The sequence below is a fragment of the Vulpes vulpes genome, chromosome 14, assembly GCF_048418805.1.
Source record: "Vulpes vulpes isolate BD-2025 chromosome 14, VulVul3, whole genome shotgun sequence".
Lineage (NCBI taxonomy): Eukaryota > Metazoa > Chordata > Mammalia > Carnivora > Canidae > Vulpes > Vulpes vulpes.
Window position 1 is genome coordinate 60,690,916 of NC_132793.1, and position 26,196 is coordinate 60,717,111.

Consider the following 26,196-nt stretch of genomic DNA (forward strand, 5'->3'; position numbering starts at 1 on the left):
GCCTGATATTAATTCAAATAACCAAGGAAAAGCTTCAAGAAAAGCCTCAAGAGATAAAGATCTGACTTCAGTATAATTTCCACTTGCCGTTTTGTTCAACAAAGCTACCCACACCCAACTCCTGCAACTGGTTAGTGACTGTAAGTGGTCAGCTATGCCACAAAAAAATCTAGGATCTGCAAATCAGCAAAGTCCAGAGAGCAGAAAAACAGAATGGATTGGAAGAAAGGCCAATTTCAATGTACTTCGGTCACTTTTCAATGGTCCTACTATGGTAAATAACAGAAATCGGCTGGGTCTTTTTTTTTTTTTTTGAGTGGCTAGTAGGTTCTAGAATTCGTTTCCTCTATCACATCAAGCCATATTAGCTTCAGTAATCTTGCACACGTAAAATCATGTGCTTGAAAATACCGACAGGTATAAAACAGAAAGAGGAATAATTGAGGATTTACCTATTAGTCTTCAGAAAAATGTAAAACAATGAAAGAAACAGTATACACAGACTTTATCCCATAAAGGGTCAGAAGGGATAATCTACCTGCTAACCCACAAAGTATCAGTAATTAACAAAACAATTGAAAAAATTATATAAAAAGGTAAAAATAGACACATAGACATTGCCAGGACTTAACAGGATGATCTGGATCACTCTTGGCTCCAGAAGGAAAGGAATTTTTTCTAGGTAAACATATCTGGGAGTGAAAAAGAGGGAGAGTAGCATTTCATGAGTTTGGATAGGCATGAATCAGAGGGTAATAATTTTATAAGAGTAATCTAAATACTACCTCAGAGGAAAAATACAAATCATTGTAGTAGATTATTTGTTATTCTGGACCATCCACACCATTGAACTCCCTCATGGCATTTGGATAAACTACAAAAGTGTGAATCATGCCTTCCCAGTAACAAAGCAAACATTAAATTTTCCAGGCTGTGTTGTCAAGATCTAAATTGTTTAAGCTCTTTGAGGTTCAGACTTCAGAAGGAGATACAGAAAAATGAAATGACGCGTGTATAGAGAAATGGCATTAAAGTTGTTGTCGGATTGGAAATAGGCAACTGACCAAATAAAAAAGAAAAACAATATATTCTCTGTGTTAAAGACTTTGAATTTGCTTCTGGTTCTCAGAAAAATTCTAGAATTGTTATTGGACAGATACATCCCAAAGAAATAACAATCATAAGAGCCAGTGCAGATTCACTTGTACTATTTCATTTAAAATTAACCTCATTCATCTTATGGATAGAACTAATAGATCTGAGAAACGTGGACAGTGTTGTGTTTCTTGCTTTTAGTAAAGCCTTGAACACATCTTCTTTAGGTTAGGCTGATGAGCAAGATAATAGTACGGTTCACTGGATTTGCTTTCATTATTACCAAGAACATCATATGTTTTTAGACACCCTGTTTATAGTCAGTTACTAAAAAATAAAAGGCCACAGGAGGTTTAATTCCCAGGAATGTAATTCACCATATAGGGGATATATTTTCTCTTTTTTTTTTTTTCAAAGACTTTATTCATGAGAGACACAGAGAAAGGCAGAGACAGAGGGAGAGGGACTCGATCCCAGAACCCCAGGATCACAACCTGAGCCAAAGGTAGATGCTCAACCACTGACCCACTCAGGCCCTATTTGACCCCCTATTTTCTCTTCTGATAAGATGTGGAGTTGTCATAACACTTTCTAGGTATGCGCTGGTCACCTAACTTAAAAGGCCCAAGAAATCTAGGATTGAAAAGAACAGGATATATTTTAACAGCCACATAGCTGACCACCCCCTGCATCAGAACTGAGGGGCTGCCGCAGGTTCCTAAGAACACAGCTGCACGCTCAACAAGGCACCTGGGGCCCACCCGAAGCTCTCTCCATGGGTTCTCAAGGCTAGCTCAGGCCTCTGACTCCTGCGGAGAAAGAGCATCCAGCCCGTTGCCACTGAAACTGAGAGAAAGCTAATGAACCAAGCAGCAAACTGAGCTGAAGGGAACTGGACCAACAGAAGAAACGCAGTCACCCTTCCTGCAGGGCCGTCCACTCAGGGTCCTCCTTGAAGACTCCGCTCAGGAAGCGCTCCTGCCTCAGTTTGAGGGAATGCCCTTCTCGTTCAATCACCAGGAGGGGAAGTCCTTTCTGCAGAGTCCAGGTCCTCATCATCTCCTTGACGTCCACATGCTCCCCCAGAAAGGCCAGCTGAAATGACAAGTGATTTTGGTGACTCGAGCCAGAGGAGAGCCATCAAGGAGGGCAGAAAAACACAGAGACCTCCTTGGATGCCAGTAACCAGGCTGAAGGAGGAAGAGGGGAGGCCTCAGGGTATACCCTCAGGGCTGGGACTGGAGCCCCCTGCTCTCTGCAAGTTAACTGAAGGAGGGGTGGATGTGGGAGCGAGAGGGTTAACGTGTGGTGACAAAGTCCCAGAGGAAGGCCTTGATGCTGGAGCCTCCCTCCTGCTCCATTTCTTTTTTTTTTTCCTGCTCCATTTCAAAGCAAAAAAACCCTGAAAACAAAAACAAAAACAAAAACAAAACAAAAAAAATACACCCCACCATTTCATTTTAAGAACAGTGGAGTAGAGGTGTTTAGGAGAGAAATGTCTATCTTTAGGGAGCTTTAAATATTCCAAAAGAACAATATTACATCAATAGATGTCTATTGAATAAAGAACAAAACCTCTAGCTCCCCAGCTTCTATTACAGATTTTAGATCACTGGTTATGCTGACTCTTCCTTTAAAAATTACAATTTATGGGATCACCATGACTCTTTTCAAAGGGAATTCTTTTCTTTCAGGGTGACTTTTCTTTCTCCTCCACTAAAGTGTTCCGATAACTTCCCAGAAGTAAACAAAAAGACAGGGCCTCAAGAAAACCATTCACTATATTTCCAGACCTAACATATTTGGCTTGGCATGTTTTTGAGCTGGAGGATGCCAGTGCAGCACTAACCACGCAGAGGAATTCTAAGCTGAGATATTTTTAGCTAGCAGTGGGGTTGTGCGAACGCTGAATTATAACAACAAAAATATAGTAGTAACAGCACCATCCCCCTAAATGGCCTGAACATGCCTATTTCAGTCAAATCTGTTTCAAGGAAAATTATGAAGTCTCTCTTCCTTTCCAGTTATTTAAAGAGACAGTTGATCGGGCACTTGGGTGACTCAGTCAGTTAAGTGTCCAGCTCTTGGTTTTAGCTCAGGTCATGATCTCACAGGTCAGGGGACTGGATAGAGCCTCTGATTCTCTTCTTCTGCCCTTCCGCACCCAGCACTCCCCCCTCTCAAATAATTAAATAAATATTTTTAAAAAATAAAGGGACAGTTGGGCTAGTCCACACTCACTACAGGTCATGTGATACCCCAGACTTCTACTTTGTAGGTTTCTTTATACTTACTATATTGCTTGTCATCTTGGAATTGGAATAACAAAATTCACCAGATGTAAAATCATCTAGACAACTCTATAAAACAAGAATGAAAGAACACTGCCATTTAGGTACTGATAGTCAGCTGAATATGCATATTAGACATGAATGCAGACATTTAGCAGCATAGGTCTATGAAAATTTAATTGATCTAGTATGGAGCATAGCAATTCATGAAAATTAAAAAATAAAAGTACCTTGGCAGTGACTGTAGGAAGTCCACAAAAGTTACTTATATACATAAAACAAAAATAATTTTTGTGGATTTCCTACGGTCACTGCCAAGATGCCTTTTTTTTTTATTTTCATGATTTGCTATGCTCCTTAACATGTCTATTTTCATCAATTAAATTTATATGTGTGTGTGTGTATATACATATATATTTATTTTAAGTTTTCTAAAGAAGTACAAGGTAGTAGAACAACTATTTTAAGAATGAATTAGTTTGCTGAATTTTTCTTTCATTTTTTCTCTTTCCCCTGGGAAAAGTCCTACTTTATTCTTCTATTGTGTGTTCTACTCAAGCCGCTGTTTAGCATTTAGGCCACTGTGTCTCTAGTATTAACCTTCTTCTTTCATATCACAAATCCCTTGACCGGGGAGGGGGGATGTCTTTGCTTACCTGGGCATTCCCAGTGACTCACAGTAGCTTATAAAGAGAACAATAAATTTTGAATTCAGAATTAAAATGAGACCTAAGAGAATCAACAACTTGTCTGTCAATCAATCCTTAAATAACAAGGACTGAATGCTTAAGGGGAACTGTAAATGGAAAAATAAGACATATACACTGTCTAAGGCTCTCAAATGCTATTAAATGATTTTGTGAAATGATTTTGTGAAAAATAACAACAAATAATTCTTCTAATTCCCAAGTGGCTATCGAAATGTATTAGAAATGATATAACGTGACACAATTCTGAGTAAGATTTTTACAGGAATTTATCGTTTTCATACCATACTTTCATTTGGCATCAGGAAGTGGTCAACTAGAACTAAGGACTTTCAGGGGAAGGTTAGATCGAGACTTTCCTGATAACTAGGAAGAAGCTGTGATGTAATTAAGAAAATGAATACTCAGCTTAGAATCAGAAGATAGATTTCAAGTACTGACTCTGTCATTGCATGGTGTATATATAACCTGCACCAATCTCTTCCTCAGTATTGCATTTCTCACTGACAAAAATGGGGTAAGAACTTTGCCTCCCTTACCTTCTTGAGGTGGCTAATAAGCATGATGTGACAAAAATTAACCTAGAAATAGTCATAGCTGACCTAAAAGAATCCTGCAATTGTTGACCAAATTTCTCCTTTAATCTCTCCCCTCATATCCACTATGCACACCAAAGATGGATTGTTTCTTATTGAAGAAAGGCAAAGTTGAGGTCTATACACAAACATACATACACACGCGCACGCACGTGCACGCGCACACATGCACACACATGCATATACACACACAGAGCAAAGGAGAGGAAGGAGAGGGATGGAAGATAAAAGCAATGTGAGACTTGTTGAGAAGTTAGGAGGACTCTGGAGAGAGAGAATCACCTAGATTGTCGGCAGGAGGTAATGGAAATGGGTAAAGAGCATTTGTATAGGTCATACTAAAGACTGTATTTTGGTCCCTTTGTGATTTTCAAGAAATGTGAACAAAAGATTTGAGCCATTTTGAAAAAATGTTTAACTAACGACTTTGTTTCTTTGACCACAAAATCACATAAATTATTAGGCCATGAGGGTCCAGACTTATGCCCTTATGAAAGGGCATAAAAAAATCAAATGAGATAATGCACTTGAAATAACTTTTTAAACGATTAAGTGCTATACAAATATTGAACAGTATTATTACTGTCCCTGGGCCATATGTGTTTATATACATGAGCTCCATCAGTCCAATACTTCTATAAAAGATTATTTTACTCCAAGTAGAAAATTTAAGAACATTTTAATAATTATTAGAATTATCTGAGTTGACTGCATGTTTTCTTCATTTTACCTATTATACTACATGAATCCCAATAACAAAGAGACCATGTGTTCTTTAATCAATAATTAACTGATTTTATCACAATGCTAATTGCCATGGCATTAAAAAAAGAATAGATATGATTCTTGTTCTTAAGCAAATTTTATTATTATCATTGTTATTATTGAACCATTATAAACTAATAAAAGAGAATGTCACTGCGTGGAACAGAATCATAAACACACTTCGACGTATTGAGCAGAAAGGTGAACCGTTGAGGGGTGCATTAGTCTGTAAGGAGGAAGTAAAATCTCAGCTAGAATTCAAAAGACAGATGGCACTTGAATTGCTGGCAAGAAGAAAGTGCATTTCACGTAGCAAGGGCACTAGAAACAAAAACATGGTGACTAAGGATTGAGCAGGATTTCTTCCTATGAGGGAGAAGATGTGTCTCACTGAATGGAGAATACATGCTGGACAATAAAGTTGAGAAAGTAGAGTTCAACCTTAAAATTTGGATGAGAAGATTAGATGTTCATGGCAGGAATTACAAAGACATTAAAGATTTTGGAAAATGGGGAGACAAAACTATTGGGTTAACGATAGAAGGTAACCAAAGAGAGGAGGGCTAAACGTCAAACACCTGTGACTATCCCAGTGTGGGTGGCATCCTGGTTTAGTGTGGTGCTAAAGAAAAAAGGAAGGTTCTGCCTTCTATGGACCCTGGCAATGTAAAAAGTGGAATAAATATTGGATGACTGACAATATGGCTATTTATAAACCTTCATAATTATGCTGTTACATCTTAGGCTTAACAACAGTCTACTGTTACCCAACAGATGACTTACATTTGACAGACTTCTCCACAAATCATCATTTTTAGCATTTCCATAACTGAATTTCTTTAAGTAGTAAATAACTCCTTTGCGAAATTTCTCCTCATTCAGAAAATCTTTTAGCATATTCAAAATACAAGCTCCCTTAAAAAAAGAAAGAAAGAAAAATAGGTGGTATGATTTATTTTTAAAGGAAGTTTAAATTTTATGGAACATGCATAATGTCTGAAAGATGAACATCAAATATAACAAAAATATAACAAGTGGCAATAACCTGGAACCAATAACTTCAACTGCTGATTTAACAAGCCTCATTATATTTCTCCTGAAAGCAGAGCTTCCACTTGCCCACAGCATTTAATACCTTGTTATAGGAAACCACATCAAACATTTCCTGTATCTGAGTAGGAGTTTCTGCTTGGTTGGAGATAGGATGGGACGAATTTAATGAATCCTTTTTAATTACTGCAAAACATATACGGCAAAAACCATCATCCTAAAGAGGGAAGAAAATTTTTTCACTTTCAATTTGGCACTTTCAAAGCAGTAGAAAACACAGGAGGCTTAGTAACATATTCCTAAAAGTTTTTGACCAATATTTCTTATAATTGATTGAAAGTTTCTATCACGTTATATATTCCCCTTCCCCCAATTCTCTGCTTCATAAAGATATAAAACCAACATTCCTTCAGACATTCTTTGAATGTTTACCATGTACCACGCTCTTGGATACAGAAATAAAATGGTTCCCATTTAGTAAACACTTGCTATGTGCCAGGACCTTGTATCCATCATTTGCAATCCTATCAACGCCCTGCAAAGTAGATGCATTGTATGCACTTTACAAGTGAGGCTATATGAAGTTTTAGGATTACACCATTGACTCAACACAAAGCAAAAAAGAAGACACTAACTCTGAATCCATGTCTGTCTAAATGATCCTGGACCAAATGCCCACCTCAAAGGGCTAATTAACCATTACAAGCTACTGTATATGAATGGTTTAGATTCCTTATGCCTAAAGAAAAAGACATGCTTGAAAAAAATCTTTTCATACATTTTGGGAAGTGAATTCACCTTTTGAAAATTCTAGAGGAATGTGCCCCAATTATGCTTAATTTTCAGGTTACATGCCAAGAACTCTTCACAGGATCCTTAGCCATGGGCACCATCTTGTCCTACATCATTGTATATACACATAGGTTTTCTTTCCTTTCACCTCACATACACAGCTGTGTATTTGTGCTATTTGAGCTCTCTGTCCATAGATGTTTGGGTGAGGGATTTATGTTATAAGCAGAATTGTATATATAGCATGACATACAAAACTGTAAACTTACAAATTGTAGCTCTGGATATGTGGCATTAAGAGAGATGAGTTCCATGTATGTTGCAAAACCTTCATTGAGCCAAATATCATTCCACCATTCCATTGTAACCAGGTTCCCAAACCACTAGGAGGCAAAGACTCAATGTTATTAGAAATTAAACAAATTTTGGGGTGTCTGGGTGGCTCAGTAGGTTTAGTGTGGGACTCGTGATTTCAGCACAGGTCATGATCTCAGAGTTGTGAGATCCAGTCCTAAGTCCCACTCCATGCTCAGTGGGGAGTCTGCTTGAGGTTCTCTCCCTCTCTGGTTGCCCCTCCCCCCACTCATGTATGCACACTCTCTCTCTCTCTCTTTCTCCTCTCAAATAAATAAATATCTATTTAAAAAAAATAAAGCAAATATAAAAAATTATTAATTGTAGCAAAAAGTACAACGGGTGGTAACTTCCTTCTTTCGGTGGTTAAGGCCCTTCCTCTCTCTGTTACCCTTTTCTCTCTGTACAACTTCCTTCTACCAATTTCTTTGCCTTCCCTTCTCACCACATTTTTGCTTTTGTTTCACTTTTCTTTCGTCTTTATTGCCCTCTCTAACTTGCATTTTATTCTCCCAACATTTCCTAGCTATTAGCTTTAATATTAAGGAAGAAAATAAAATCATTTGTGGGGTAAGTGCAAACTCACCTTATTCTTGATTTATGGTGGTGGTCTTAGGAGAAATATAAGCCTAAATATCTTTGGTGAAGTCACTTCCTTACATTAAGTAGTAGGTACTTAAGAGAATTGTTAAGAATTTGCTTAGGACTTTCAGATTGCTACATAGTATTACTGATGAGGGAATTTAGTTGTTAACTTTTGCTCTGACTTCCTTCCGGGGATTAACCTGGACACTAAAGTGAATAAAAGTCTACAATTTTAAATATATATACATAAAATTAACAAGATGCCTAAAGGAAATCTAAATAGAAATTTACCTTTAACCTATATTTGATCTGTAACACTATATTTAAGTATTACTACTTTTTCATGTACTTTTGTGTTTTATTTAGCCTGTATGCCCAGTATTATCCATCTAGTTTATCTGTTTTAGGATTGCAATCTCCTGAGGGGTAGGAAATTAAACAAAAAAATTCTAAGATTCAGAAGAGTTTTACAGTTATAGCTAGATATGAAACTTCTAAAAACTGTTTAAGGTCTATTTCTTTTCTGACCACCCTCAGATCATTTTACAAGTGGGCACCAATCTTCCTAAGGACATCTGTGAAAAGGGATGGAGGTGTTTCCTTAATTTGAAAGTGATGAGTATGAAAAATACAAGTTGAGCTAATTCTGGTAATGTTACCAGTTATAAGAGTAGTTTATTCATTCATTCAATAGATAACTATTGATAATCTACTACATTACTGGCAACGAGTTAGAAATATAAAGATGTATGTGATACAGCCTCTGCCCCAATACAAATGACGGAGGTCAAGTGATAGATAAATACAATGAAACATTATTCTGCTATGACCAATGCCTGTACAAGGGATAGAGAGGATTCCAGGAGTTAAAAATAAGTTCTTCTAGGAGAGTGCCTAAGTTAGTTAGGAAATGATTGGTTCCCTGAGTCTTCTTGTTGGGAATAGTGTGTGCTCTAGGCAGATTAAGTAGTAGGAGCAAAAGCATAAAGGAGCAATACAACCTGGCTTATTCAGAAATGGCAGATAGCCTGGGATGGCTAAAGCTTAGGTTTGGTAAGAGATGAAGTGGAGAAGGGCTTCATCCTGGGGCACCTAGTATGCCATGTTATGGACCCACTCAGTTGGTGTTGGGAGTCTTTGTCAGAGTGAATGGTCGCATGGAGACAAATGGGGAAACAAAAATGTCAAGACAAAAATTCCACTGCTGCCTATTGCTTCAGCTCTAGACTGCATCTCCAATGAAAGAGAAGCTCTAAAAGGAAGGCCTAGAGGAGCCTCAGAAGTAGAGCTCTCCAACCATTTCTCTATGAACATTCAGTAGAAAGATTAGAAATCCTCACATTCAGTCAAGTGCTCTAGGGCCATCAGTGACTAATGATCAAAAGCCCTAAGATGGGCCAGTGGGGAGATTCTAAACCAGAGGAAGCTGTACATATGTTCTTAGAGTACAGTGCTGAGCATGGTTCCTATGTAATTGGGTACTGAGTTCACTACTTAAATAAAATCCAACGTATTATTATAATAATGATAAAGGAAAAGTTAAAAATTAAAAATAAGATATTGCTGGCTTCTAGTAAATACAATAAAATGGTATTTGTCTACATGGTGAAGGAGAATTTCTGGGGCCCTTAACAATTCACTTTGTTACTAGGGATTTTCAGAAATGAAATAGAGTGGAAAATAGTCTCTGATATCCATACAGCTAGTTTCACACTTCCATATTTGCATCTAATACAGTGTTGATAGATGGCCTAGGAAATGGAAATTTTGTAGCCTGCAAGAAATGGTAGCAGTAGCAGAGATCAGTGCTGCCATCATTAATAACCAACACTTATTGAGTGTGACAGGCACTGACACTTATCTGTAATTCTTTACAACAGCTGCAAGAAGCAGGGAGTATTATTAATTTAATTTTATAGACAAAGACAATGAAATTTAGAGGATTACGTAATGTGTCTAGGGTCAGCTGCCTGTAATGGCTTGGACTTGAAGTACTCGTGATGGCTATATAATGACAGGTTTCAACTGAAGGGGGATTGGTTTTGCCCTAGACTAGGGGTATAAGGAGAAATACTTTTAATAGAAATCTCTACTTGTAGGGTTTCAAATTCTGTGTCCTATGTATCTGCATAATCCATACCTTCTTTACTAAAATACATTGGAAGGCTTTGCCTTGAAGAGTTTTAGATGACACAGTGGCCAGTGATAACACTCCTGTGATAACACTCCTGTGTGAGTCTCCTAGTCTAGAAATTGAAATCTCTGCTACTTGACATACTGTTTGGCTTGATAGTCTCTAAAGTTCCCTCTAAGGGTAAAACGATATAATTTTATATTGTTTCAGGAAGACTGCTGATGTCCTGTACAATGCTTTTTTGGGGCTGATACTAAGAAAATGTCATGAGTGTCAGGTACCTGGTGTGCTAGTTCATGGGCTATGACTTTGGTGACCCATAGTTTATCAGAAGCAGAAGAAGTCTTAGTATCAAAGAGCAGGGATGTCTCTTTATATGTGATGAGGCCCCAATTTTCCATGGCTCCAGATTCAAAGTCAGGAATGGCAATTAGATCTAAGAAATAAGAACAACCATATTTGATCATTATGACTTCTGCACCAGAAATGGGTTTTGTTTTTTGTTTTTTAGAAATGAGGTTTACTTTCTCCTCAAATACATTGTGATGTTTTCATGTATAAGTAGGTTTTCTGGAAACATCAAGACTATGGTAACATTGACACAGTGTCTCATAGTTGCACTGAAAATAGTCAGTACCCATCACTGAGCAGCATTAATTCTATCAATACAGCTTTGGTTAGAGCTGAAGTAACCTGTTGACATTTAACCATTTGTTTTGAAGCATGATAAACTCGGCAAATACCTTGGGTGCATTACTGCTAAGAAAATTATTTTTTAAAAAAATACTCATATTAGGGCAGCCCTGTTGGCTTAGCGGTTTAGCGCCAGCTTTGTCCCAGGGCATGATCCTGGAGTCCCCAAATGAGTCCCACTTCGGGCTCCCTGCATGGAGCCTGCTTCTCCCTCTATCTGTGTCTGTGCCGCTCTCTCCCTGCGTCTCTCATGAATAAAGAAATGATTTTTTAAAAAAATACTCATATTTTGTATTAATACTACTCAAAAACTTTGAAAGGTGTTAAATAATTTTTAGTATGTTTGAGATTCATCAAAACATAATGAACTCATTTCTATAAAAAAGAGAATGATATGAGATTTTAATTTCAGAAAAACATCTTTTAGGAGAAATCTCTATTGTCAATATTTCAATTAGTACTTCAAGAACATACAGCTTCTATTATGAGCAAGTGTCCTTTCTAAGGCAGTACAGGAAAAAAGCTGCGGGCATCAATTATTTCTGACCTCAATTTCCTTTTCAGCATTGATATTTTTTCTACCTCTTAACAAAGTCTTGAGTAAAAAAAGTGAAATGTGATCAGCTTTAAGCAACTCGGGCATAACGTATATTAATTTATATTATATCTCTATGTGTGTGTATGCTTATCCTTTGCCATTGGTGTCACGTAGGTCATAAAATTTCTGGCTAATATTTAATCTTGGAATTTTTACTTTTTATTCTGCTATGTCATTTTGGAAGAAGTACTGTGACTAAAAAGAAAGGTAATTCTTTTTAAGTTGAAACAAACCAAGCCACTTGACTTGTGATTACATTGCCTGGAATTAACACTAGTTAATTCTAGTGGATAAAACAAATATTTATAAGACAATCAAAAATAAATTAGCATCAATAAAAATTAGTATTCATTGGTACTTCACCTGTGGGAATAATTCCTTTTGTAAATTGCACTGATGATTTTATATTAATTGGATTATTTCCTATAGTCATTAGAGATACTTATATCTGGTATAATTTTTCCTATACTATACCCTTCTTTTCAGTTATGTATTTTTAAAATACATTTTATAGGGTCACCTGGGTGGCTCAGTCGGGTAAGCATCTGCCTTTGGCTCAGGTCATGATCCCAAATTCCTGGGATTGAGCCCCGAGTTGGGCTCCCTGATCAGTGAAGAGTCTGCTTCTCCCTTTCTCTCTCCATCTGCTTCTCCTCCTGCTCATGCTCAAACACTCTCTCTCTCTCAAATAAATAAATAAGTAAAATATTTTTAAAAATAAAATACATTTCGGGCAGCCTGGGTGGCTCAGCAGTTTAGCGTGGCCTTCAGCCCAGGGTGTGATCCTGGAGACCGGGGATCGAGTCCCACATCAAGCTTCCTGCATGGAGCCTGCTTCTCCCTCTCCCTGTGTCTCTGTCTCTGTGTGTGTGTGTGTCTCTCATGAATAAATAAATAAAATCTTAAAAAATAAATACATTTCATATGATCTTTAAGGCATAGAAAAGGTTGTATGCTCTGGAAACTTCATTCAATTAAATCTAACCTGCCATGCAGCTATTTTAATATGAACCTAATAAAAGAATAAAATGATCCACACTACTTGTACTTCTCATAAATACCTTCTCTATGCTCAAGAACCATCTCTGAAGTAAAATTATTGCTTCCTGGGCTAACTGAATCTCTTCAGTACTCATTTAAATCACATATAAAAAATCAAAGCAAGGTTTATAAGCAAAAATAAATATAATGACATGGAATTTGAACCTACCCAGTTTGGGGAGTGGATAGTTGATATCAAAGTAATTTTCATAAAAATTAAGCAGCTTTAATGATGCTTCCAAAGCATAATGTGTTTGACTCCATTTGTCTGGGGATGCATAGATAGACACCTGGAAATATTAATCAGAAGAAGTGGTCTTTGAATATCACAAATCCTTGGCACAATTCCATTCCTGACAGTCCTCACTCAAAGAAAGGTAGACCACATTTTTTAAGAAATGATTGTGATAGAATTAAGCATGTTTTTGATGGGGATAAGATGTTCCATAAAGCATTACAGCAAAAGTCAGTCTTAAGAATTACAAACAACTCTGTGTTCCCTGTTATAATCCATTTCCTAGGTGCTAATCTGTAAATTTCAAGCTATATGGATCCATTTTATCATGAGATGCCACTTGAACTCATCACTGTCATGCATTCTAGCACTTGAGTGTTAGCCTTCCAGAATTGTGTCCACCAGCACAAGTCAAATAAAACATAAGTACATAAGTTGGAAAGTCTTCAAGACCTTATTGGATCCATCTTCCGATCTAGTTGACTCTAAACTCAAGAATATCAAATATGTTCATTTACTCCCTCCAAGTAAATAGCCACTGAGTGGAAAAAAATAAAATTACATTCCACTTTCATCAGGTTTCAGGGATGGGTTTACTTTCATTTCATGATTTGCTTTCTTGCTCTGAATTATCTGAAATCCCTGAGAACTTTTATAGGAAGGATATGTTAATAGTTACCATTTTTTGATGGCTTATCAGGCACAGTGCTAAATGTATACATGTGAAATCTAACTGAATTCTCTCAACAACCTTATTAAATGATAGAAACACATGAAAATTAATTTGCTCCAAGTCACCCATACACCCATATAGAAAATTGTAGAGCTGGGATGTGAAACCTAGGAAGCTCACTGGAACTTGAAGTATAGTGCCCTCTGACTGCTCACATTTCTGTTACCTATGCACACCTGAAGCTGGGCATGTTATGTATGTAGATACATTGTAGATATATATATCTATATATCTGTAAGTATAATAAGTATATAAGTTGAAATAGCCATATTATAGCTGTTTTTAATAAGCATTATTTTATGGTTCTTTGAATATTTTTATGTCTACATTTGGTTCTTCAGGGTAAGGACATGATGATAATGATGTTTCTCTATTGATATTTGCAAAACTGTAAGATACTCACTGGGTGTTGTAAATTTTTTCAAATAATGAAGACTTTAAAAATTACAAAGTCTACCTCTCATTGGGGAAAAAAGTTATTATAGAAAACAATTGGAAACAATATGAATGTCCTAAAACAAGATACTGATTAAAATTTTTGGTACATCCATGCCATATAACACTAAGGTATTATGAACATAATATTATAGAAAATATCCATAAAATATACTATAAAATATTATAACAAAATATTATAGAAAAATTTAATGGCAATCAGTTCTTATGGCATATTATGGTAAAAATATAGTGAAATAAGGTTAAACTTTATTTTGTAAAGAGTAAGTATATACAGCTATTGTATACACTCTCATATACTGACATACATACAGAAAATATTTGAACAGTTTACACTAAATTATCAATCATTGTATCTTGGTGATGGGATTTATAAACTATTTTTTGCCTATTTTGTAAAATAAACATGATACTTTAGTAATAAGAGAAAAAGAAATCTTAAGAAAATAAAAGCTTATTGCTCTCAGGACAATGCATAAAATTAGAACTCAATCTCACCTTGACCCCTGAGGAGGTTGTGCCACTTACAGAGATGAAATCACAAACTATGTAGGCTACAAGGTATGTACTCATTTTTACAGAAGTTTCAAAGTGATCTTCTAAGATGCCTCCCTCAAGTTCAATTGTCTTAACCTACAGGAAGAGGAAAAAACAGTACTTGAAAATATGAGTATTTTACAATGTCCATGACTTAAGCCAGGTTAGTTAGAGGAAGGTCCTGACACTTTGAAGGACACTTGATACCATTATAGGAAATTAATGGCCCATCATAATATTGTGATCTCTCCTCTCCTCCTTTTGTGGGTTGTTGTTTTTTTCTTTTTTTTTTAATCCCTGGACTTCCTCGAAGACTCAGTGTACCACTTTTGGGATTCCAGAATGATGCCAAATCTTATTTCTTATTTTGTTTCTTGAAAGCATAAAAATATTTTAGATGGTTCTACTTTTTTGAAATGCAGTAATCTCCAACACTGGCATAAATTCAAAATTTGTACTTCTAAGGAAAAATATCAAAGAATGTCTCCTTTCCCTTTGTTTGTTATATAAGAAATCTCTGTTGCAGAAGGGAATGGGACGCAAAACTCCGTGAAATGCTTTTCATCATCTTTTAATCCTCTTATTATTTATGTGTGAGGTAGGTGTTATTTCACAGGTGAGGAAACAGAGCCTCAGAAACATTAACTGAATTGGCCCAGGATCACATGGCTAGTTACACAGCAAGACCAAGATGTGGATGTGACCGTGTGACTCCAAAGACATTGCTCATTCTTTCACTTGCTGTGTGACAGCTTGAGTCATAGTCTTATTTTATCTTTGCTTCATTGATTCAGCAATGAAAGCAGGCAGGCCAAGGAGGTCATTAGTAATTTAAGCTTCTGCCTATCTCCGGAAGAAGTAAGAAGTTTTAAGCCTACAGACTGGTCAGCCACATCTATCAAAATCACTGAGTAATTACCAAATTCTGTCTTTATTTTCTCAGGATTGTTTGCCCCAGAGGTGGTCTCCACCATGGTACAATGCCCCCAAATATTGAACGGACACAGATCCAAGAATCTGAAAATACCACTTTCTTCAAATGGGTAACAGCTCTTAGACTAGCTTTCCCCTCCCAACATCCCTTTGAAGGCATCAGGCTCATGACAGCACTAACCAGGGCTTGTTAAACATGTTTTATCTGTTTGGATAAGATCGCAGTTTGCTTTGGCAAGAGAAAATAGCTTGAAGTGTTACCAGAAACTGCCTTGCATTCTTAAATAACAAATGTTTGCGCTATTTAGTGTTTGTGCAACAGGATTTGATTCTACAGAATTCTATTTTTAAAAAAATGAGGTCCAAAGTTTTAATAAAGCAGAAGACACTGACCAAATACTTTTAAAAAGATGGCAGTATATATTGGACTATGATATATAGATATATCATACATATATATATACATATATATACATATATACACATATATACACACACACACACATATATATATATATATATATCCTACAAGTTAACTTTGCAGAAAAGCAATCTCTTTTTTTTTAGGAGTCTGACTCAACCAGAATTCTATGAGCACATATTTCTACAGAGGTGAGAATTATGGCAGAGGCTGGGGAGAGGGCCTTATGACTGTAGTCTTAGGAACAAACTCTGTAAAAAAAAAAAAAATAGGGCTAGGGTGTTAGAGCTGGGAGGGAAGGAGGAGGAAGGCTGTGGGACTACGGGAGAATGAGAGTCTGTGACACTAGACACTGGTGGCAGGAGTGGTTAGGAGACAAATGGGCGATCCCTCTGTGTTCTCCCTCCAGATGCAGATGTAGCCCATGGAGGTTGAGTTTTGTTCAGGAACCGGGAACAACCCGTGTAGATTAACATTGCCTTAAATGGAAGCATATGAGGTGTTAGTGTATGTTCTTCCAGGATGATGATGTAATCTCCAAGTAGGGAACACTTGTTGCTAGACAAGGATTTAGCTGTTTCTCAATATTGGCAGGACTTTACTTACATAGCAAGTGTCGCCAGCAGGTGTGTGTTCCTTCAAGGAATGAAGGGAACAAAGAGAGGCCCCAAAGATAGGCTGCCTCTAGTAGAACTTAGCTGGCTACCTCACTTCCTTGAAATCTTGTATTCTTAACTAAACAGATTGAGAATTTAGCATGTGTTGCTTCTTCTCACCAATCCATAACCCAACTTAATTGCTACAGCGATTGGCCAGAGTGTACGATTGTGGCATTTCTTCAGTTGCCCTTTTTCCGCCAACTTTGAGAGAGCCTGGGTTGGGCATGTCGGTGAGAAGCAGAAAGTCAAGCCAATATTTGCTGGAAAAGGCACGATCCAAAGAACTGAACAAGTCAGTTGAGGCAATGCAAGTATTCAAGGATTGCATAAAACATTTTTGAAATATTAACTTATTTGTCTTAAATATGAGAAATGGCTGGAGGATTCTAAAGATAAAAAACCCAAATTCTCATATAATGAAATGGCAATTATATTTGCACCGCATTTTAATTAAAAGGCTTCAATAAGTATATTTTTATTACCTTCCATGATTGTTCATAGGAAAAATGACATTAATTAAAAGCTGCCGGGAAAGAGACTGAGCTGCCCTTAAATGAACGTTTAGTTAGAAAGCAGACTTGGAGTTCCAAGTAGAGGATCATTTTTACCCCGAAACGAGTGGGCTGATTAAATTGCTGTCCGTGTGACCGGGGAAAAACTAGGATATGTGTCACATGGAGTATTGTCACTTTCCCCCTTGATCTGCTCTGCCGGTGTATCAGAGCAAATACCTTTACCAGCATGAAACAGAAATCTAGGGAAATTCTGTGTCTCATGTTATCGACTCATTTCTCCCCTTCATCCATAGAGGCCCATCTCTGTGGAGGGCAGAGAGAAAAATGTGGTAGGGCCCCTTGCTGGCTTGTGATGGCCCGGCTGCTTTCTGGGCTGCTCATTTTGCTGAAGAACAATCAGAATAGCCTCTAATTTTGTCTCACTTTCCAAGCAGTGGTTGAGAAATATTTTATATTTTTTGTCCAACATCACAAATGGCAAGTACATCATTAGTGAGGAAATATCAAATGAGGCCCACAGCCTGCTGTATCTTTCCGAGTCTCTGAATTTTGAGTCCAAATAAAATGTTCAAGTGTCTCTTTCAATTAAAAAAAAGTATATGGCTACAATAGATGAATTTCACAGACGATCTTAAGAGTTACCCATGGAACTTAAAAGAAAAAAAAAAGAATTTCTAAGTTTCATCAGAGTTCAGAGATCACTAGCTCAGAATTTCCAGGGTCGAGCCCAGGCAGGGTTCTCTAGATCCTTCCCGCTCTAAATGTGATGCCTGGACCAGCAGCAGTGGTATCACCTGGGAGCTTGTTAAAAAGCCAGAACTTTGAGCCTCACTCCAAGCTGGATCAGAATCTAAATTTTAACAAGATCCTCAGATGACTCATCCGAATAAAGTTTGAGAAGTGCTGCTCTGTCTGGGTGGTTCTGAATTTCATCCCTAGCCAAGTAACACAGATTTAAAAGGAACATTGTTTCCATATGAATACAAATAAAATATAAATCACTTTGTGTTTTTTTTAACTTCTGGTATAACAATGCCCCACACAGAATGATGTTAAAATCTAGAAGGATTGGGGTTATTATAGAATATGTAGATGGATAAAAAAATAAATAACGGCTTAAATTTGAAAACAGGAAATGTAAATAAATAAATAAGCAATAAATAAATACATAAATAAATACAAAGACCAAGGGTCAACTTGCAATGATTCCCCCAAAGTTTCTGAAAGTGACAATACCTTTGGCATATTGGAGAGTGCAACGTGTCCACTTTCTCTTCTTATCTTGATGGAAAATTTGGCTTTAAACAGTGGTTCATCAAAACAAGGGAAAGCCATCCGTGCTCCAGTTGGCTCAAAATCCGTTACTGCAATTATTCTGTGAAGTTAAGAAACCACCAGCCAGAATTTGCAAGTGAAACCAAGAAAAGAAATGCACTATGCCATCAGGACACAGGTTATCAAACCTGGAGGTGATATATTTGACTTCTCAAACCATCATCTTAGTGAATCTAGGCTGTCTTCTTAAATAAAACTGGGGTAAAATTGTGTTTGGTGGCTGCCAATCATAAATAATGCACAGTGCTTCACAGTCCACTTACATGACCTCCTTCATACTCGTAGTTGACAAGGATCAGAGACTTTCAGTAACTCAGCTGCTAAATGAAATAGGCACGCCCCATCAATTTGATGCCAAAAGTGACTACGATTATTAGTGAGTAAGGACCATCCCTAAGGAGGGGGCTTCAGTTGGAGATTTGAGTACTTGTGAATATCAGGGATGTCTTAGGTTGTGTTCTCAGGAAGCAGGCCCTGCTTTATAAAAACATGCCCCCCAGGAGATGCTAAGGAGGTAGGTAAGGAGCGAGGGGAACAGGAGAGGACAGAAGAAAAAGCCAGGCTGGATCCAGCTTCAGCCTGCACTCTGGGGAGCTCTGGAATGGAAACTACACCTTTGAGTTTTCCCCTATCGGAAGCAAGGAGCTGGGATTTCATATTCTGTACCCCACGGGGTGGGGGTGGGGGCGCAGAGTCTAACTCCCAGAAACTTCTAGCTTTCTCTGCTTTCCAGCAAAGTAGCTCCAGTCCACAGACTATAATAGATACATAGTTATTCTGACAAATCTCTCTACCTTATCACCTTGATAATGCCTGAAATTGTATAATTATAGACGTATTCTTTGGACTTTAAGCTTCAATTAAGAAACAAACCTGGAGTGCAGAGTTTTGTTAGAGAAGGGGGAGAAATAAAGGTGGAGAAGGCCCAGGAGGGAAAGAAGAGGAGCTGTCAGGATAATTGTGCCTCAATTCACTTTGTTTCTATAATATAAGTTGGAGAATGAGGCTGGGGATCCAAACGATTTGCTTGGAACTTCCGGCTTTATTTGGATTTGGTAGCAGCTACTACAAGAATAAAGGAGTTCCACATGCCCGGAAGAATTTTCACTGCTGTGAACTTTTGTTTATAGTAAGTCTATATTGGGAAAGTGAAAAATTCAATTTCTTTTCTGCTACTTGCACAATTAATTTTAGCTCTGCATGCAAAGTAGTGATTTCTTGCTTCTCAAAGAACTATTGTTGACTGGATTATTCTATATTTTAGGTTAAGTCGTGTGTGTGTGTGTGTGTGTGTGTGTGTGTGTGTGTGTGAGAGAGAGAGAGAGAGAGAGAGAGATTCATGAGTCTCTTGACACTGTCCTGCAAATCATCCTATGTGTAAGGCCTACTATGTGATTGAGTATGAAGAGAACTAATTAATCTTAAGAAGAGTCACAAATAGCCTGAGGTTAGTTACAAGAGCTGTACTCAAAAAAATCCTCCCCTCCCCTCCCAATTTCCCACATCTCCCAAAATGATATCCTTAAAAAGTACTTCTTTGGGGTGAAGGCTTTGTCACTTCAAAAAATGAAAAAGCCACACTGGTCACATGTTGCCTAAGTGAGCAAAATTGATAATAAATTCCCTATCTGGCACTAAGCTGGCTGAGATTAGACCCATGAGAAATGAGGTTGCATTGAGGGGGTGTCCCCAAGGGGAGGGGCAAAGACATGGGCCTAAAGGACTCCCCTAAGTGGACTTCTGGGGACTAGGCAGGGGAGGGGGACAGCACATGAGTCCCCAGAGGGTAGTGAGCACCTAAGGCAGGAAAGAAGAGATATGTAGCAGACATTGCTAAAGTCACCCACTCATTCCCCTTCTCCAGTGCCAATGAAATCCTGATTTTACTCAAGAAGACAATGTGTCCAGATAAAAGAATCACCTCTTCAGACTCTCTTGCAACTTGGTGGAGCAATATAACTCATTCTGGCCTGGTTAAAGTCAATGAGTGGGAAAACTTTGTAAAATATTCAGCTGAAATGTTTCCTTTTGCCTTTTTCTCTCCCCCAACCCCCCACCCCCTTCCTACAATGTGGACTTGATGCCTAGAGGTGCAGAAATCATTTTGTATTAGGAGGAAAGCCACGTGCCAGGGGTGCTGAGCAGAAAGATAGAAGCAGCCTGGGTCCCGGATAGCACGGAAGAGGGTTGTAGCAAACCTGAGCTGTCCTGTTTCTGGACTTCCTGTTGCATGAGAAAATAATGGCCTCCTCTGTGGTTAAGCCACTGTATTTGGGTTTCTCTAACTGGCTGTTGAGTGTCACTGATAAAAGGTGGGAAAGTACTGAAACCAGACTCCTCTTCTCTCCCAGATGGACCCTGGCCGTGGGCAACCAAAGCATCCACTCTATAAAGCATCACTGGTGCTTCTCTTTCTCTAATTTCACATAACGATCAGAAAATTCTGTTTTACCCTCCAAAACAAATGCCAAGTTCAGTCACTTGACTCCATAAGCACTGCCACTAGCCTGGCTCAAGCCACCCTCACTTCTTGCTCACACCACTGGAATGGCCTCCTAAATAATTGCCGTCCTCTATGTCCCCTCTCTCCCTCTCTGTAATGTACTCTCAACATATAGTTGAGCTTTATGGAGCATACCTCAGATCAGAAGCTCCTGAGAATTCCTACTGCACTGGAGGAAAAGCCTAACCTCCCTACAAGAAGTTCAAAGTCTTTGCATGATCTGACCCCTTTATACTCTACTTCTCTCCTTTGTCACTGTCCTTAATCCATGCCGGTCAATCCATATTTCTCATTTCTCCAAACAGACTTGTTCCTGCCTCTTAGATTTGAGTCATGCTGTTTCCTGGGCAATGTACACACATTCTCACTTCCGTTCTCTCAGCCCAAATCTCACTTGCATTTCCTTCTGGTTCCAGATCAAGACTCACCTCCTTTGAGAAGCCTTCCCTATTTCAGCTTTCTGTGCCAGGACCGTCCTTCTCCCTAGCACACGAATATACCTGTCTCAACACAGTCACATACTCATCTGTCCTAGTCATTCTCCCTCTAGTTGTTTATGCCTCTGCATTTTGTGTTCCCATCTTTACTGAGATTTCCTTAATAAATCGCAGAGCTGCTGCTTCTTCCAAGTTTCTCACAGTTTATTGAGCTTTTCATAAAAGACTGCTGAAATGGGCTCCTGGCAAACAGATGTCACCCATAAGGAAAGTATCACAAGAGACTAAACAGCTAGAGCAATGTCCTACCTTGTTTTACCACCATGAGTTCTGTATGTGCTTTTATAAAATCCTTCAAAACCATTGGCTAAATTGGCCTGGAAATCAATTGCCACAGAGTATCTCAAATCAGCCATAAGTTTTTCTGGAACCAACAGTGCAATTTGTTCATGAGCAGGATAATGCAAAATGTTCAGCCTTTTCCCTGGTTTCCTGTATCTCAGATCTTCCTCTGATTGAAGGATGACATTCATGATTTCAAGATCTTTGCTATGCAAGATGATAAATTGGGTTGCATCTCTGACCAGGACTTCAATCTCCTCAGATGCAACAAAGTCCAGAGAGGTGAGATTTGGATGGACCAAGAGGTCATAGTGGAGGGGAACGACCATGCTGGGGAGCCTTAGCTTATTCCAAGGAAATAGTTCCCCACTGGTGGCTACTGGGAAAGCCCCAGGGTCCATATTTAACAGATCAATAGATGACATTGAAAATTGAGAACAAATGCATATTTTGGGCAAGATGGCTGAGCAGTAAAATCCCATGTAAATATTAAATATCAGTTTTCTGCATGAATTAGCCATTGTAGACAAATGGATACTAAATCATTCTCCAGAAGACAAATTAATATCCAGGCTAAATTGCATAATTCTCTATAGCACTGTACTAGCTCCAGTTACATCACACAGGATCCGAACGATATGTTTCAATGATGGATTTGACCTAGGAGGAAAAAGAAAACATTTATAGCATGTAGAAAAAGAATTCAATTAATAAATAAATCTTTAAAAAGTAAAAGTATGTTTGTGAATGGAGAAAACCTGCTGTTAGGATCAAGCTAAATAACCACACAATAAAGTAGAAATTGAGCTATCATTTAGTTATTACAAAAAAATCCTGTAGAGGCCAAATGAAAGAAAGGACTCTGCCTTAAAACTGCATGTATAGAATTCCCTCTGCATTCTTATGCAATAAACATAAGGCAGGTATATAAATTCACTGCGTGAATTATGTTTAATGATGAATTAACGAATTCACTAATGAATTCACTAATGATTTAGTGAATTAATGTTTAAATGTTTTTAACATTTGGCTACATCATTCTAGCTGTATCCTGGACACCTGAAAATAAGCTGCACAGGTGGTCTCTATTTTGCCTTGAGTCACTATGAAACTCTATGTTCTTTGGACACCAGGTATAATTATTAATAGTGTTGAACTTCACCTCTTTCAATGAATAGCATCATCTGAATGGCTTTATTCTATGGCTGTTGGCGGAAAGGATGCTGGTCAAGTTCAGTGTTTACCCTTGGTATATTTCCAAAACATCAAAAGATACAGGAAAAAAGTTTGAGTTTCTAATATTCTTAGTGAGAATATTTATGTATTATTTCACTAAGGACAAGTGAAATAAGTCAGATAGAGAAAGACACATAAATACCGTATATCATGTATGTGTAGAATCTACAAAAGCAATGCTCAGAGAAACAGAGTAGAGTGGTGGTTACCAGGAGCTGTGCAGTGGGGGAAATGGGCACAAAACGATTTAACAAGTTCTAGGGATCTAATGTACAGCAGTGATTGTAGATAATCATACTGTATCTTGTACTTGAATGTTGAGTAGATTCTCAGTATATTCTCAAAAGAGTAGATCTGTAACTTTCTCACCACAAGAAAGAAATGGTAATTATGGGATGGGATGGAGGTGTTAGCTAATGCAATGGTGGTAATCATTTTGTAATATGTAATGTATCAAATCAATGCATCATACACTTTAAACTTACATAATAATATAATGTCAGTTATATTTCAATAAGCTGGGGAAATTTTTTTAATTAAAAAGATAATGAGGGATGCCTGGGTGGCTCAGCGGTTGAGCACCTGCCTCTGGCCCAGGGCATGATCCTGGAGTCCCAGGATCCAGTCCCACGTGGGGCTCCCTGCAGGGAGCCTGCTTCTCCCTCTGCCTGCGTCTCTGCCTCTCTCTGTGTCTCTCATGAATAAATAAATAAAATTTTAAAAAAAAGATAATGACATTTTTCCTATCTTTTTTAGGTAAGCATTATATTATGGCTAGGAGCACCTGAAGGGTTCATTCGGTTGAGTGTGTGACTCTTGGTTTCAGCTCAGGTCATGATCCCAGGGTCTTGAGATTGAGCCCCCCATTGGGCTCCACACTCAGCAAGGAGTCTCCTGGAGAGTCTCTCTCCCTCTTCCTCTGCCCCTCCTCCTTCATGCTCTTTGTCTCCCAAATAAATAAATCTTTGAAAAAAAAAATTACAGCTACTAAACCTTAGTGTTCCAAGAACCTCTAAAACACAAAACCATAATTGGTCTATTACCTCAAATTTCTGAATGTTTTAAAAATGAAAATGTTTGAATAATTGCTTATTTGATAAGTCATGAGCTTGGGAATCAGAGGGCTTGGATTCTAATACTAGTTCCAATGCACTTACCTATATGATTTTTGAACAATTTTTTTTAAAGATTTTATTTATTTACTCATGAGAGACACAGGCAGAGGGAGAAGCAGGCTCCATGCAGGGAGCCCGACATGGGACTCGATCCCAGGTCTCCAGAATCACACCCTGGGCCGAAGGCTGCACCAAACCGCTGAGCCACCTGGGCTGCCCAATTTTTTTTATTTTTTGAGTGTAAGTTTTCTCACCTTATAAAATAGTGTAATAATCATACCATCCTCACCTAGGAAGATTAAATGAGATAACTCATAGGAAGAATTTGATATAGTGCCACAACTAGCCCATACAAAGCACATAATGAATGTTAACTATTAAATTATTATTGTGATTATTATTACTTGAATTATCTGGCATAAATTAAGGATTAGTTCTGTCCCTACTTGTAGCAGACACACTCCAAGAAAGCTGTATTTCATTGGTCAAGACTGGAGAAAAAGGCCTTGCTATTTATTCATACAGCCCTTGAAAGGCCGGCTGATAGAGATCTTTGGTGTCTGGATAAAGAACCTAAGAATAAGTGACTTTCCCAAAATCACATGGGAAATTTCAAGCAAAATGGGGATGAATATATAGTCCTTGACCCTTGGTCTCGGGGACTTTCCTTTACATCCAAGAGCACTGCAGTGAACAAAAACATCCTGCGATCCAAGACAGGAATTGCAGCAAATGTCTGGGAAAGGCTAAAAGATCTCTGAAAGAGAGTGAGTCAGTAAAGCAGAGGGATTCTTAAATCAACTCCCAACCTTAACCTCACATACTTTGCAAGGCAGTAGTGCCAGATTCGCTCCCTTCCCCCAGAGCCCCACCTTACATTACAAGAGCTCCTCAATCTAGCATTTTTTGTAGCTTAAGTTCTAGTAATCAATCATTCTCACTGAAAAATTCTGAGCTTTAAGACAACATTGAAGAGAAATATTGATGTGTTACCTTACTCCATGCTGTTGCAGATTTGAGTGAAAGGGAAGTTGCTTTTGATTTCACTTTCTGTTCTGGTAAGACCCAGAACTTTGCATACTTCCTGATTACAGCACTGGCTGGTTCATTATGGTAAAGATGAATGGGGCTTCAGACAAGAGCTTTAGTCCAAAAGCACAAGACTTTGTCTTGCTTCAAGCCCTCCTCCATCATCTGTGATTGGACCATAGACCTATTTTGATCCTGCCCCCTCTCCAGCTTGTTGCGAAGTCCTTTTGATCCTTCGCTTTCAATCTCTTTGTATCCAAAGTTTAAAGAATTCCCAGAGCCATTCAAGTCGTCTAGGTCCCCCTTGCTCCTCACAATGGCCTTCAAATAAGTCTCCTTGACTCCTCAAGGCCTGGTCTGATGCCAGATTCATCCTTTGCACTACTGCTTGATCATGTCACCCCCCTGCTTAAAAACTTTCCGTGGGGGACCCCTGGGTGGCGCAGCGGTTTGGCGCCTGCCTTTGGCCCAGGGCGCGATCCTGGAGACCCGGGATCGAATCCCACGTCGGGAATCCCACGTCGGGCTCCTGGTGCATGGAGCCTGCTTCTCCCTCTGCCTGTGTCTCTGCCTCTCTCTCTCTCTCTCTCTCTCTCTGTGTGTGTGTGTGTGTGTGTGTGTGTGACCATCATAAATAAATAAAAATTAAAAAAAAAAAAAAACTTTCCGTGGCTTCCTCCTATGTACACAGAGGCAGGTAACCACGTGGAGACCGTAGGGGGCCAACTGGCAGCCTATGTGCCACATGGGCCTTCTGATGCTCTGTCCAGGTGTTTGGTTTAGATCCTAGGGCATTAAAGGCCCACACAGGTGTTATTCTCAAGTGAAATAAAACCAGCTTGGCTTTCGTCATCTTACACACCTTCCTCATATTCTGGTGTTTGTACCTTGTCCTGCCATACATTTGATTTTGATTTTGCAACCTGTGCTTTGGCTCAACATTCAATTCAAGTGCTGCTATTATTAGATCCTAGTTAACTTTCAAACTTTAATTTTTTTTCTTTTTTCT

The 26,196-nt window shown here is 38.3% G+C and overlaps 1 protein-coding gene across 1 annotated transcript in view; it reads right to left on the bottom strand.

Moving 5' to 3' along the window:
- Positions 1-25,309, bottom strand: part of ERAP2 (endoplasmic reticulum aminopeptidase 2) — a 39,950-nt gene extending 14,641 nt beyond the window's left edge. Inside the window, exons 1-11 of the mRNA XM_025992854.2 lie at positions 25,152-25,309; positions 21,775-22,467; positions 18,427-18,565; positions 14,624-14,758; positions 12,871-12,991; positions 10,651-10,805; positions 7,566-7,679; positions 6,590-6,721; positions 6,238-6,369; positions 3,390-3,455; positions 2,015-2,190 (exon numbers count right to left, since the gene is read on the bottom strand). Coding sequence (XP_025848639.2) covers positions 2,015-2,190; positions 3,390-3,455; positions 6,238-6,369; positions 6,590-6,721; positions 7,566-7,679; positions 10,651-10,805; positions 12,871-12,991; positions 14,624-14,758; positions 18,427-18,565; positions 21,775-22,328 — 1,724 coding nt within the window. The 5' untranslated portion in view covers positions 22,329-22,467; positions 25,152-25,309. The remainder of the gene's footprint in view (positions 1-2,014; positions 2,191-3,389; positions 3,456-6,237; positions 6,370-6,589; positions 6,722-7,565; positions 7,680-10,650; positions 10,806-12,870; positions 12,992-14,623; positions 14,759-18,426; positions 18,566-21,774; positions 22,468-25,151) is intronic.
- Between the last annotated feature and the right edge of the window lie 887 nt (positions 25,310-26,196).